Raw genomic sequence first — 14,277 nt, forward strand, 5'->3', positions numbered from 1 at the left:
TATTTCCGGTCTTTCCGACGCTGACGCTCTCTTCCTGTCTTTGCGGCTCCGGAAAGGCATTTGGGATGCCCACGGTGAGTCTGCAGACTTAGGGCGTCCGAGCGGGACAGGCGAGAGCCTCGTGTCCGCTCATCACCCCGTGTCCGCTGGAGGTTAGCTCGGGGAAGGCGGGAAGGGCAGAGGACGCGCTGGCTGGAGGACGTGTAACCTTGACAAGAGGCGGGGGGCGGGGGTGGGCAGAGGTGACTGACCCCCGTCCCCTGCTCGAAGGACCCAAAAGGTGTTGTGACAGGCGAGGACGAATGGGATCTCAGGGGCTGGACTGGAGAGTGGGGTACAGGGATGTGAGGAGGACCCCAAGAGTCCGCGGTGAGATCCCAGTGGAGCTGTGGCCAAGGAGGAGAGGAGCCGCGGGAAGGCTGCAGCTGTGGGCACTCCTGTGTGAGGGAAAGCTACAAACAGGCTCCTGCAGGTCCAAGATCGGCCGAAATCAGGCACCCCAAAGAAAGCCTTGCTCTGGCCACATGGTGTCCCTTCAGAAGACACCACCGGCCGGTGAGCATCCCGGGGCTTCTGACAGGAAGAGGGCAGTAGATATACTGGTACTTGTACCGGTTTTTCGAGGGCTGCAGGGTGAAGATGGTAGGAGAGTCTGGAGAATGGGTCTGCGCTGGTGGCTTATGGACTACTCTGTGGAAAGGGCTGCTGCTTGGGTAGCATCGAAGGAGCTTTCTACGGGAGCCCTGTCAAGAGGATTTTGGTGAATTTTACATACTTGGTTTGATAACTCACTTTGCTTTTTTCTCTAAAGATGAGGCTGCTGGCGTTTGTGGTGTTGGCTCTATTTGCTGTCACTCAAGCAGAGGAAGGAGCCAGGCTTTTGGCTTCCAAATCACTGCTGAACAGATATGCCGTGGAGGGACGAGACCTGACCTTGCAGTACAATATCTACAATGTCGGCTCAAGGTAAGGAGGCCCTGGAGTTACAGATTAAGCCTATTTCTGGATTCTTAGTTTTCAGATGGGAGTAGGGAGCATATTGGTGGGTAGTGGTTTCTCTTTGGGACACTTCCAGCATCGGATATATTGAGTGAATGAATATACTTTGGGACCTACTTTTGGAAAGGAGGACATTCTTACCTAAGCTACAAGAAACCATCTTTCACATTTTGGGTTGGAAGAATTTTACAGTAGGGAAGTGGCAAGAATTGTGGAAAAACAAGGAGGGAACATTAAGACACAAAAAATACACAATCCGTTGTTACCTCAGGGGTTTAAAGTGTCATTTTCCAGCCGGGCATGGTAGCTCACACATGTAATCTCAGCACTTTGGGAGGCTGAGGCAGGCGGATCACCGGAGGTCAGGAGTTCGAGACCGGCCTGGCCAACATGGCAGAACCCTGTCACTACTAAAAATGCAAAAATTAGCCGGGTGTGGTGGCAGGCACCTGTAGTCCCAGCTACTCGGGAGGCTGAGGCAAAAGAATCGCTTGAACCCAGGAGGCGGAGGTTACAGTGAGCTGAGATCACACCACTGCACTCCAGCTTGGGCCACAAGACAGAGACTCCATCTCAAAAAAAATAAAAAGTGTCATTTTCCTTCTTTCATTAGCCTAGAGCATTTTTGTTGCCTTTCTTTCATTTTATTCCCTTTAACTTTCTCCTCTGTATTCACTGTGTTCCTCTTCTCCCTCCCTCCACAGACATAGGCATGTACATGAAGAAAAATTGAGGCAAGGATGAACTTGGACCTATTGCCTCCTGGATACTTGATTATTTTGGTGCTTGTGAGCAATAGTATCCAGTCTTTGACCTGGATTCTTCAATGCAACAGAACCAAGTTACTATATTACTCATATCTCTCTTTTGCAATTCTCATTTTTTTGGAGAAACAGGCAGGTTTGATTATTTATTGCTTTAATTTAATTTTATTTTATTATTATTATTTATTTAGATGGAATCTCACTCTGTCACCCAAGCGGGAATGCAGTGGTGTAGTCTTGGCTCACTGCAGCCTCTGCTTCCCAACTTCAAGTGATCCTCCTGCCTCAGCCTCCCGAGTAGCTGGGATTACAGGCGCATACCACCACGCCTGGTTAATTTTTGTATTTTTAATAGAGACGGGGTTTCACCATGTTGGCCAGGCTGGTCTTAAACTCCTGACCTCAAGAGATCAGCCAGCCTTGACCTCCCAAAGTGCTAGGATTATAGGCGTGAACCACTGCGCCCGGACTATTGCTTTGATTTTTTTTGTTGTTTGAGATGGAGTCTCACTCTGTCCCAAGCTGGAGTACAGTGGCACAATCTCAGCTCCCTACAACCTCCGCCTCCTAGCGTTCAAGCAGTTCTCCTGCCTCAGCCTCTCAAGTACCTGGGATTACAGGCACACACCACCACGCCCGGCTAATTTTTGTATTTTTAGTAGACACAGGGTTTCACCATGTTGGCCAGGCTGGTCTCGAATTCCTGACCTCAGGTGATCCGCCCGCCTCGGCCTCCCAAAAGTGTTGGGATTACAGGCGTGAGCCACCACGCCCAGCCTGCTTTAATTTTATATCCATTACTTACTAACCCTTTTTGTTTCGTCCATTTTCTAGTGCTGCATTAGACGTGGAGCTATCTGATGATTCCTTCCCTCCAGAAGACTTTGGCATTGTGTCTGGAATGCTCAATGTCAAATGGGACCGGATTGCGCCGTATCCTCTTGCTACTTGGTGATGAAGGGTCGGGGGGCAGGGATACCCTTGCCTGCAAAGCAGTGGGGGTACTTCAAATAGGCTGGATATGTCTGGCTGTCCTCCTGTCATCTCTCTGGATAAGATGGAGCAAGAGAGGTTGGTGTAAATTGTGTAAGCATGATTTAGAGTAGACCTGAAGAAGGAGCATCCTGAAGTTCCGATTATAAGACCCTGAAACAAGCAGGGTACGGTGGCTCACGCCTGTAATCCCAGCACTTTGGGAGGCTGAGGCAGGCAGATCACGAGGTCAGGAGATCAAGACCATCCTGGCTAACACAGTGAAATCCCGTCTCTACTAAAAATACAAAAAATTAGCCAGGTGTGGTGGCAGGCGCCTGCAGTCCCAGCTACTCGGGAGGCTGAGGCAAGAGAATGGCATGAACCCAGGAGGCGGAGCTTGCAGTGAGCTGAGATCACGCCACTGCACTCCAGCCTGGGCGACAGAGCAAGACTCTGTCTCAAAAAAAAAGAGAGATTGAGACCAGCCTGGCCAACATGGTGAAACCCTGTCTTTTCTAAAAATACAAAAATTAGCTGGGTGTGGTGGCATACACCTGTAGTCTAGCTACTTGGGAGGCTGAGGCAGGAGAATTGCTTGAACCGGGGAGGCGGAGGTTGCAGTGAGCCGAGATCCTGCCACCGCACTCTAGCCTGGGTGACAGAGTGAGACTCTGTCTCAAAAAAAAAAAAAAAAAAAAAAAAACCCTGAAACATACTATACTGGAAGGATATAGGCACTTAATAAAGATGTTTGTGGCTGGACAAGGATACTTAAGGTGCTTTTAAGAGAAATTCAGGCCAGGCACGGTGGCTCACGCCTGTAATCCCAGCACTTTGGAAGGCCGAGGTGGGTGGATCACGAGGTCAGGAGTTCGAGACTAGCCTGGCAAAAATGGTGAAACCCCCGGCTCTACTAAAAATACAAAAAATTAGCCGGGCACAGTGGCGGGCGCCTGTAATCCCAGCTACTCGGGAGGCTGAGGTAGGAGAATCGCTTGAACCTGGGAAGTGGAGGTTGCAGTGAGCTGAGATCGCGCCACTGCACTCTAGCCTGGGCAACAGCAAGACTCTGTCTCAAAAATTAAAAAAAAAAAAAAAGAGGCCGGGCGCGGTGGCTCAAGCCTGTAATCCCAGCACTTTGGGAGGCCGAGACGGGTGGATCACGAGGTCAGGAGATCGAGACCATCCTGGCTAACACGGTGAAACCCCGTCTCTACTAAATATTACAAAAAACTAGCCGGGCGAGGTGGCGGGTGCCTGTAGTCCCAGCTACTCGGGAGGCTGAGGCAGGAGAATGGCGGGAACCCGGGAGGCGGAGCTTGCAGTGAGCCGAGATCTGGCCACTGCACTCCAGCCTGGGCGACAGAGCAAGACTCCGTCTCAAAAAAAAAAAAAAAAAGAAATTTACTGGGATGCTAGCATGAAGGACCTGGGTGACCTTTTAAAGTCTCTTACTCAATGAGTCTCTTATTCTAATCTACCAATTATCTCTTGAGTATTGAATTAGATGGTATTTTTCTTCTTGTGAATTAAAGTATATTTAAGCCAGGTGTGGTGGCACAGGCCTATAGTCCCAGCTACTTGGGAGGCGGAGGTCGAGAGGATTGCTGGGGCTTGGGAGTTCAAGCCTGCAGTGAGCTATGATAGTGCTGCTGTACTCCAGCCTTGGTGACAAAGCGAGACCTGGTCTCTTAAACAAATAATAATTGTATTTTATTAGTCTGTTCTCCAGTTGCTATGAAGAACAAGCTGAGACTGGGTAATTTTAAAGAAAAGAGGTTTAATTGGCTCACGGTTCTGCAGGCTATACAGCAAGCATGGCTGGGGAGGCCTCAGGAAACTTACAAGGATAGAAGGCAAAGGGGAAACAGGCACGTAAGTGTCTGGAGCAGGAGGAAGAGAGTAAGTGGGGAGGTGCTACACACTTTTAAATAATCAGATCTTGTGAGAACTCACATCATGAGAATGGCAAGGGAGAAATCTGCCCCCATGATCCAATCACCTCCCACCAGGCCCCTCCTCCAACATTGGGGATTACAATTCCACATGAGAGTTGGGCAGGGACACAGATCCATATCATATCAATAATAAATATATATACATTAGGTTTCTTGGTGAGGGTAAATGTGGTCTTTGTATTTGTTTTTGTTTTGTGGGGTTTTTTTGTATTTTCAAGAATTTCCTTCAATTATAGTTAACAAAAGATTTTCTATGAGCTTGGCTGGGTGCGGGTGGCTCACGCCTGTAATCCCAGCACTTTGGGAGGCTGAGGCGGGTGGATCATGAGGTCAGGAGATTGAGACTATCCTAACTAACACACAATGAAACCCCGTCTCTGCTAAAAATACAAAAAAATTAGCCAGGCTTGGTGGCAGGTGCCCATAATCCCAGCTACTCAGGAGGCTGAGGCAGGAGAATGGTGTGAACCCAGGAGGCGGAGCTTGCAGTGAGCTGAGATCATGCCACTGCACTCCAGCCTGGTGACAGAGCAAGACTCTGTCTCAAAAAAAAAAAAAATAGGATTTTCTATGAGCTTAAGTGACTATAATTTCTTTTAACCACCCAAGAAGAAGCACTGATCAAATTAGTGTACTTTTTTTTTTTTTTTTTTTTGAGATGGAATTTCGCTCTTGTCACCTAGGCTAGAATGCAGTGGCACATCTTGGCTCACTGCAACCTCTGGCTCCCTGGTTCAAGCGATTCTCTAGCCTCAGCCTCCAGAGTAGCTGGGATTACAGGCACTCGCTACCACGCCCAGCTATTTTTGTATTTTTAGTAGAGACAGGGTTTCGCCATGTTGGCCAAACTGGTCTCGAACTTCTGACCTCAGGTGATCCACCCACCTTGGCCTCCCATTGTGCTGGGATTATAGGTGTGAGCCACCATGCCTGGCCAAATGACTATAGTTTTTTATCCATAATATATATTGGTTTGGAAGTTTACTTCAAAAACCAGTGCACTGAGTATAACATAGGCCCCTTAAAATTTAGCTGGAAAAACAACCTGTAATACCGTACACTTTAGATTTGAAAAAGAAGCCTAGGTCCCGTGTGGTGGCTCATGCCTGTAATCCCAGGACTTCGGGAGACCAAGGCAGGAGGATCACTTGAGCCCAAAAGTTTGAGACCACTGTGGGCAACAAAGTGAGACCCCATCTCTCTCTCTCTTTTTTTAATATTTAAAAAAATTAAGTAAATTTGGGGGTAGGGGGGAGGGATTGCATTGGGAATTACACCTGATGTAAATGATGAGTTGATGGGTGCTGAGAAGTTGATGGGTGCAGCACACCAACATGGCACAAGTATACATTTGTAACAAACCTGCACGTTATACACATGTACCCTAGAACTTAAAGTATAATAATTAAAAAAAAAAAAAGTAAATTTTAAAAAAAAGCATATGTTTTTTCATTCCTGCAGAGTATTGCCTGCATGAGATCAGCATGTATTGGCAACTGTTTTGTAAATGTTGCGTTTAGTCCACAGGTCCACAGGCCGAAAGGCTGCTACAACCTTAGCTTCATCTCTTTCCCTTCCTTAACCCTTGAGCCAGCGCTAGCAATGTCTCCCACACTGTGGTCCTGCGCCCTCTCAAGGCTGGTTATTTCAACTTCACCTCGGCGACAATTACTTACCTGGCCCAGGAGGATGGGCCCGTTGTGGTGAGTTGCCCAAACCCTTAGCTGGATGGAGTTTGGATCTGCCTTCCCTTAAAATCTCTTGTGGGGGCGGTGAGAGGGAGATGAAGAGAGGTCAATTAATAGGTAGCAAAATACAGTTGGGGCTGGGCGCAGTGGCTCACGCCTGTAATCTAGCATTTTTGGAGGCCAAGGTGGGCAGATCACCGAAGGTTAGGAGTTCGAGACCAGCCTGGCCAACATGGAAAAACCCCATCTCTACTACAAATACAAAAATGAGCTGGGCGTGGTGGCAGGCTTCTGTAATCCCAGCTACTTGGGAGGCTGGGGCAAGAGAGTCACTTGAACCCGGGAGGCAGAGGTTGCTGTGAGCGGAGATCACACCACTGCACTTCAACCTGGGCGACAGAGTGAGACTCCATTTCAAAAAAAAAAAAAAGAAGGAATAAGACCTAGTGTTCGATAGTTCAGTAAGGTGACTATAGTTAACAGTAATCTAATGTATATTTCAAAATAGCCAGATGAGAAGCATTTGAACATTTCCATCATAAAGAAAAGATAAATGGGGCCAGACATGGTGGCTAATGCCTGTAATCCCAGTACTTTGGGAGGCTGAGGTGGGTGGATTGTTTGAGTCCAGGAGTTGGAGACCAGCCTGGGCAGCATGGTAAGACCCCCATTTCAAATAATTAACTGGGCATGGTGCATGCCCCTGTGATCCCAGGTACTCAGGAGGCTGAGGTGGGAGGATTGCTTGAGTCCGGGAGGTTGAGGCTGCAGTGAGCCATTTTATTGCCACTGCATTCCAGCCTGGGTGACACAGTGAGACCCTGTCTCAGAGAAAAAAAAAAAAAGAAATGTTTAAGGTGACGGATATCCATCTAAAAAGTATAGATTGTAAAAACAAAAACCTCTTACAGAAAATTTCTACAGTAGCTACTAAATTCTGAGGGAGATAACATTAACCAGACACTTGGTATTGTCCTAAGGAAGTATGTTTCTTTTTTTTTTTTTTTTGAGACGGAGTCTCGCTCTGTCGCCCAGGCTGGACTGCAGTGGCTAGATCTCAGCTCACTGCAAGCTCGGCCTCCCGGGTTTACGCCATTCTCCTGCCTCAGCCTCCCGAGTAGCTGGGACTACAGACGCCCACCACCTCGCCCGGTTAGTTTTTCGTATTTTTTAGTAGAGACGGGGTTTCACTGTGTTAGCCAGGATGGTCTCGATCTCCTGACCTCATGATCCACCCGTCTCGGCCTCCCAAAGTGCTGGGATTACAGGCTTGAGTCACCGTGCCCGGCCAGGAAGTATGTTTCAAATTAAAGTTCTGGACAAGAGTGATTGAAATGGATGGAAGAGGTATACCATGGCCTTCCCCTCCTTTTCATTCCTTCTGCCTTCCTTTTCATCTGGAGTATGTCATTTGCTGCCTACTGATATTCTTGCCTTTCTGATCTGTCTTCTCTGCCACTGTCAGATTCTTCCCAGTCTCCACTGTTACTCTCTCCTTCCCTTGCTTAGATTGCTCCTGCTTGCGGCATCAGGGCTGAGCTTTTCTGCCTCTCACTGCACCCCCTCCAACAGTCTAGCTCTTTTCTGCCTCCAGCCTTCTCTCCTAGTCTGCCCATACAGACCCTACATCCTTATTAGGCCAAGCTACTTCCCACACCTTCTCCCCCAACTCAGTCCTTATTCTTTCCTCTGTGCCTTTGTTCTGTTTGAAGTATCCTTTTCCCTCCACTCCATTATATCTGAAGCTTTCTCAAGACCCAGCTTTGAGCTATGTCTCCTTGTTTTCTGTCCTCAGTTCATATTGCTCTTTGCTATTCATTCTTTTCTTTTCCTTTTTCTTTTTTTTTGAGACAGAGTCTCACTCTGTCGCCCAGGCTGGAGTGCAGTAGTGTAATCTTGGCTCACTGCAACCTCCGCTTCCTGGGTTCAAGCGATTCTCTTGCCTCAGCCTCCTGAGTAACTGGGACAACAGGTGTGCACCACTGCGCCCAGCTGCTTTTTTATATTTTTAGTAGAAACGGGGTTTCACCATATTTGCCAGGCTGGTCTCAAACTCCTGACCTGTGATCGCCTGCCTTGGCCTCCCAGAGTACTGGAATTACAGGCATGAGCCACAGCGCCCGGCCACTATTCATTCTTTCATAAACATGTTGACTGCATCTAAACTTCTGTGGCACTTATAGTCTATGCCACGTGAACATTTAATCACTGTCTTCAGTAGTTTCTTATTTATAGATGCTCCCTCTCCCCACCCCCACCTCCCAATTTAATTATAAACTCCCTGAGGCCAGTGACTGTCTTAGATTTCTCTGTTTCCCATATACAATATAAACTCAGTAGTAAACAATCTTTTGATTGATGTAAAGGTCAACAGACATTTATGAAGTTCCTGAAATGTGCCAGACTCTGGGAATACGTAGAGGATTAAGATACTGTCCAAGTCCTCAAAAAGCTTAAGTAATAAATGTATAAAGCCAAATAAATGCATAAATTTATGAAGCTAAAATGTATGATCCTCCATACAAGTAGGGCTGTAGGCTAATTAGTACACAGTAGGGAAGGGACTTAACACGGTCAACCATGGAATGAAAAGAACTAACACTCAGTGCACCTTCTGCATTTTCGTTTTTCATAAACTACATGGAACCATATTCTTCTAAACCCAGCTGTGTTTTCACATCCGGTATCATTTCTGCTTTCAGAACCAACTTCAGGACTCTTTGGTTCTACCTAGTAGTTGATGGGTTAATAGACATAAAATCAGAGGCTCAGCTGCCACTTTGGAATAAAAGTATGCTCCAAACTCTTGGCCTCCTCTCCAAGACAAAGGAATGTGGGCCAGACTCAACCCCTCCTCTAATAATGTACATTTGGGTAGGGCTTTATACTTCATTATATACTTTTGCTATTTCATTTGAGCCTCACATTAACCCTGTGAAGTTGTGGATTTTTGCTGGAGGAATAAGTAAATGATTACCAAGGGTAAGTCATTGCATTGCACACCCTGCACTGTAGAGGGGCCCGTGGTGGTGACCAACTTCACTCTTTCCAGAGTCTGAGGCTCAGACAGAAGAATTTGGCTTTAATTTCAGTTGCATGCATGGCCTACCCTGTTTAACGTACGTTCATCATGGGGTATTTCTCAGGTCTTCTGGCTCCTAGGTACTCCTCTTTACAACACACTAAAAGAGAATCATCCACCTCTGTCTAGCCAAAAGCTTTCCCTCATCTTCTTGAAGTGCTCCTGAGCCTTTGGGAACTAAGACTCTAATGCACAGAGTTGGGTTGGTTGGGACCGCCCTTTCTCAGATTAGATGAGGTGGAGACTTGCCTTAATGTCGTTCTTTTCTTCTTTTCAGATTGGCTCTACCAGTGCACCTGGACAGGGAGGAATCCTGGCTCAGCGGGAGTTTGACAGGCGATTCTCCCCTCATTTTGTAAGCTTTCTAGTGTTCTCTCTCATCAGTCCCTTGGTATGAGAATCCCCTTTTGGTTCTGGACCCTCTTGGCTTCCATAGATTTGTTTTGTTGGTTGGTTCTTGCCCTGTTTTTTGGTGTCTGATATGGATACTTATCAAATAGATTGATTTAGCCATGTCCAGAGATTTTTGGCAATGAGATCACAATTGCCAAAACCATAAAACTGACTTGAGTAGAGTCCTATCTTTAAGTAGACACCCATCTTAGACTCTGGGTCTATTCTGAGGTTTTAAAAAAAATCTGGTTAGATTCAGAGGGTCATAGATCATTGGGTAGTTAAGTGGGAACTTTATTGTGGTCTAGTCTACAAAAGAATTTTTTGAAGATTAGCCTGAAGTACTGAATGATGGAATTCATTCAGTGAATAAGTATGATGTTCCAAATTATGTGCTCATTCTGTTCTCTGCTTTGGGGAAACAATGATGAATAAAACACAGTTCCTTCCATTAAAAATCTTACAGGCTGGCTAGGCACCATGGCTCATGCCTGTAATCCCAGTGCTTTGGGAGGCAGAGGCGAGAGGACCACTTGAGGCCAAGAGTTTGAGGCTGTGGTGAGCCGTGATCACACCACTGCACTCTAGCCTGGGTGACAGAGCAAAACCCTGTCTCTAAAAATAACAAGATCTTACGGGCTCACAGAGGGCTCGAAATAGGTAAATAGGGAGGCTGAGGCAGGGGAATTGCTTGAGCCTGGGAAGCGGAGGTTGCAGTGAGCCAAGATCGAGCCACTGCACTCCAGCCTGGACGACAAGAGCAAAACACTGTCTTAAAAAAAAAAAAAAAAGTAAAGTAAATGGGGAAAATGCTATGATAGAGGTTATATGCCAGGTGCTAGAGGAGCATGCAGCAGGAACATCTAACGAGAGGGGACTTTCTGGAGGAGGTAAGGAAGGGCAGGCACTTGAGGAGAGAGACCAGCTGAGATTGAGAAAAGTGTGGTGTGATTCAGGAATGGCAAGTAGTTTATCAAGGCTGACGGGCAGAATATGAGGTGGAGGAATGGAAAAGAGGGGGCCTGAAGTGTAAACAAGGGTTAGATCATAGGAGGATTGACTGTCAGGGGCAAGACCAGGGTATCTCCATTCTCAAAGATTGGAACAGAAGCTTCTCTTCCAGTCTGGATTGGGTCAGGTGAGTCCTTTGGTTTCACAGCTTGAAAGATTGGTCTTTAGAGAGCCATTCTATATCAGGATTGGTCAGAGAGGAACCTTCCTGGCCAAAGTTCTGCTTAAAATTTGTGCTGAGTTAGGCCTGGTGGTGTGCACCTGTAATCTGCTTCTTGGGTGGCTGGAGAATCGCTTGAGCCCAGGAGTTTGAGGCTGCAGTGAGCTGTGATTGCGCCACTACTCTCTAATCTGAGCAACAGAGTGAGACCCTATCTCTAAAAAAAAAATTAAAATTAAAAACTAAGAAAATTTAGGCTGGGTGTTGTGGCTCATACCTGTAATTCCAGCACTTTGGGAGGTCAAGGCAGGAGGATCACTTGAGCCCAGGAATTCAAGACCAACTTGAGCAACATAGTGATATTTTGCCTCTACAAAAAATTTTTTAAAAATTAGCTAGGTGTGGTGGTACGCCCCTGTGATCCTAGCTACTCAGGAAGCTGAAGTGGGAGGATCACCTGAGCCCAGGAGGTCGAGGCTGTAGTGAGCCGTGATCGTGCCGCTTCACTCCAGCCTGGGCAACAGAGCAAGACCTTGTATCAAAAATGAATAAACGTGGACTAGACTGCTCCCTTTCTCATTGGACTCATATTTTCCCTGGCTTCTCCTGTGCCCTAATCCAGACTTCTAAGCAAGGTCTTTGTTTTCCTTCACAGCTGGACTGGGCAGCCTTTGGGGTCATGACCCTTCCCTCCATCGGCATCCCCCTGCTATTGTGGTACTCCAGCAAGAGGAAATATGACACTCCCAAAACGAAGAAGAACTGAGTGGGGCTTCCACAGCCCTCCTCTCCCAAGAAATCCAGGCTCCTTTCCCAAGAAATCCAGGTGCTTTCCAGACTCCAGAGGGTATCTTAAATGCAATCTCTTCTCTCTTAGCCCTTGGCCACTTTCTCCTGGATCCTGCCCTGCTCTCAGCCATAGTGAAGGACCAGGCCAGGAGTCTGTGAGAGCCTCCTTGGTTCCATGTGAAGCCATAAACGGGAATGCCTTTGGCAATAGCCTTGAGCCTAGAGGGCCCTCTGATGCCCCACTGAGGTGCTGTTGGTTTATTGCTGGCAATGTGAATTCTCTCAGAGGTCTAGGAGGGGCATTTCTGAGACTGCCTGACACCACCCCCATCCTCTGCCCCCCGCTCTCAGAAAAGGGTAGAAGATGAAATGAAAGCTATGGGACTCTTGAAGGATACCCAGTGTCTATTCTGGGTTAGAGAAGTGCTTACTAAGGAGTTTTCTAATAAAAACAAATGCCACATTGACTTGTCTGTTTTCTTAGCCCCCGGGTGAGCACAGGTGATTATTGGAACTCAGTCCTTGAATGCCCAGACCCCTGGGCAAGTGAGCTGAGTTCTGGCCTTGCTGTACAGGTTGTGGGTGGGTCCTGTTCCTATGGAGATATCTGCCCTTTTGAATCTTTTGCTTCCATTCCTTATTTTCCTCTGATTATTCTCATTAGTCACCACCTATTGCCGTACACCTTCCTTGCCAGGCAGCTCCTCTTCACAGCTGGGGAATGTAGGATGGGGAAAGATGGTCTGCAGAGGAACAGCTATTCTCACCCCCTTAGATCTTATCTGATTTATTGACTCAATGTTTGTTTGTTTTTGAGATGGCATCTCACTGTGTCACCCAGTGGTGGTGCCTGGCCACTGAGTGTTCTTGAAAAGCTATCTCTCGTGCCTGACTCTAGCCCTTTCTCGTTAAGAACTAGCCTTTCGACCAGGCGCGGTGGCTCATGCCTATGATCCCAGCACTCTGGGAGGCCGAGGTGGGTGGATCACAAGGTCAGGAGATCGAGACAATTCTGGCCAACATGGTGAAACCCCGTCTTTACTAAAAATACAAAAAATTAGCTGGGCACAGTGTTACGGGCCTGTAGTCCCAGCTACTCAGGAGGTTGAGGTAGGAGAATCGCTTGAACCCAGGAGGCAGAGGTTGCAGTAAGCCGAGATCGTGCCACTGCACTCCAGCCTGGTGACAGAGCAAGACTCTGTCTCAAAAAAAAAAAAAAGAACTAGCTTTTATTGAGCTTTAATTTTACTTTCTTGTTTTTGAGATGGAGTCTCGCTCTGTTGCCCAGGCTACAATGCAGTGTTGTGATCTTGGCTCACTGCAACCTCCACCTCCTGGGTTCAAGTGATTCTCCTGCCTCGGCCTCCCGAGTAGCTGGGATTACAGGCATCTGCCACCACGCCTGGCTAATGTTTGTATTTTAGTAGAGATGGGATTTCACTATGTAGGTCAAACTGGTCTCGAACTCCTGACTTCAAATGATCTGCCCACCTCAGCCTCCCAAAGTGCTGGGATTACAGGCATGAGCCACTGGGCCTGGTGCATTTTTTTTTTTTTTTTAAATTTTTTGAGATGGAGTCTTGCTCTGTTGCCCAGGATGGAGTACAGACCAGCTCACTGCAACCTCCGCCTCCCGAGTTCAAGCATTTCTTCCGCCTCAGCTTCTCAAGTAGCTGGGATTAGAGGTGCACACCACCACACCTGGCTAATTTTTGTGTTTTTAGTAGAGACAGGGTTTCACCATGTTGGTCAGGCTGGTCTCGAACTCCTGACCTCAAGTGATCTGTCTGCCTCAGCCTCCCAAAGTGCTGGGATTACAGGCGTGAGCCACCAAGCCTGGCCTGAATTTACTTGTAATGCCTCTGTTCTTTGAGCTCTGGCAGGGAAGAAGTGCCTGGATCCCTTGAGGTGGGCTCTAAGCATGACCTATGGAAAGGCAGTGACTTTTGCTGCTGCAGCAGTGGGGAGAAGCCACTCTGAGCTGACTCTGTCCAACCCAGGAATGCCGTGGTCTGAGAACAGCCTCCCAGGCAGGAGGGAAGCCCAACAAACGCCGGCTTTGTTTCTGCTACCGAGTTTCCCAGTTTAGATTCTGCTCCCCCGACTCCACTGCCCAACTGGTTTAACCTTTCCTTAGCCCAGCAATCAGAGCCTCCAGGCCCAGGAGGATGAAAAGAACATGGAGACAACGGGAGGCTCCAAATGGAGTAGCCCTCTGCCAGCTCACATCCCTCTTTCAGGGGCTGCAGCTTGGACATCCCAGGACTGGCCAGGTTAGAGGCAAGGAGGAGATATTTGCTTTTGTTCATTGTGTTCCTGGTGGAAACCTGGGACTTGCTCAGGAGAATGGGGAGGAAAGGCCAATGAGTCAGAGGCTTGGGGTTGAGAACAGGTGTGGGGAAGGGAAGGGAGCTAGTCTGATACACATCATCTTGCACTCTAGGACTATGGAGTGTTA

At 47.6% G+C, this 14,277-nt stretch overlaps 1 protein-coding gene across 2 annotated transcripts; it reads left to right on the top strand.

Annotated features, from left to right (window-relative positions):
• SSR2 (signal sequence receptor subunit 2) lies at positions 1–12,286 on the top strand. Of its 2 annotated transcripts, none has more exons than XM_007976799.3 (6): positions 1–74; positions 812–966; positions 2,598–2,696; positions 6,291–6,399; positions 9,744–9,821; positions 11,686–12,286. In XM_007976799.3, exons 1-6 carry the CDS (start codon positions 66–68, stop codon positions 11,794–11,796), a joined length of 561 nt encoding a protein of 186 aa, XP_007974990.1. In that variant the 5' UTR covers positions 1–65; the 3' UTR covers positions 11,797–12,286. The 2 variants fall into 2 exon arrangements, with proteins under 2 accessions (XP_007974990.1, XP_007974987.1); XM_007976796.3 differs by having other exon boundaries at positions 35–152.
• The last annotated feature ends 1,991 nt before the right edge of the window (positions 12,287–14,277 follow it).

The sequence above is a fragment of the Chlorocebus sabaeus genome, chromosome 20 (assembly GCF_047675955.1).
Source record: "Chlorocebus sabaeus isolate Y175 chromosome 20, mChlSab1.0.hap1, whole genome shotgun sequence".
NCBI lineage: Eukaryota > Metazoa > Chordata > Mammalia > Primates > Cercopithecidae > Chlorocebus > Chlorocebus sabaeus.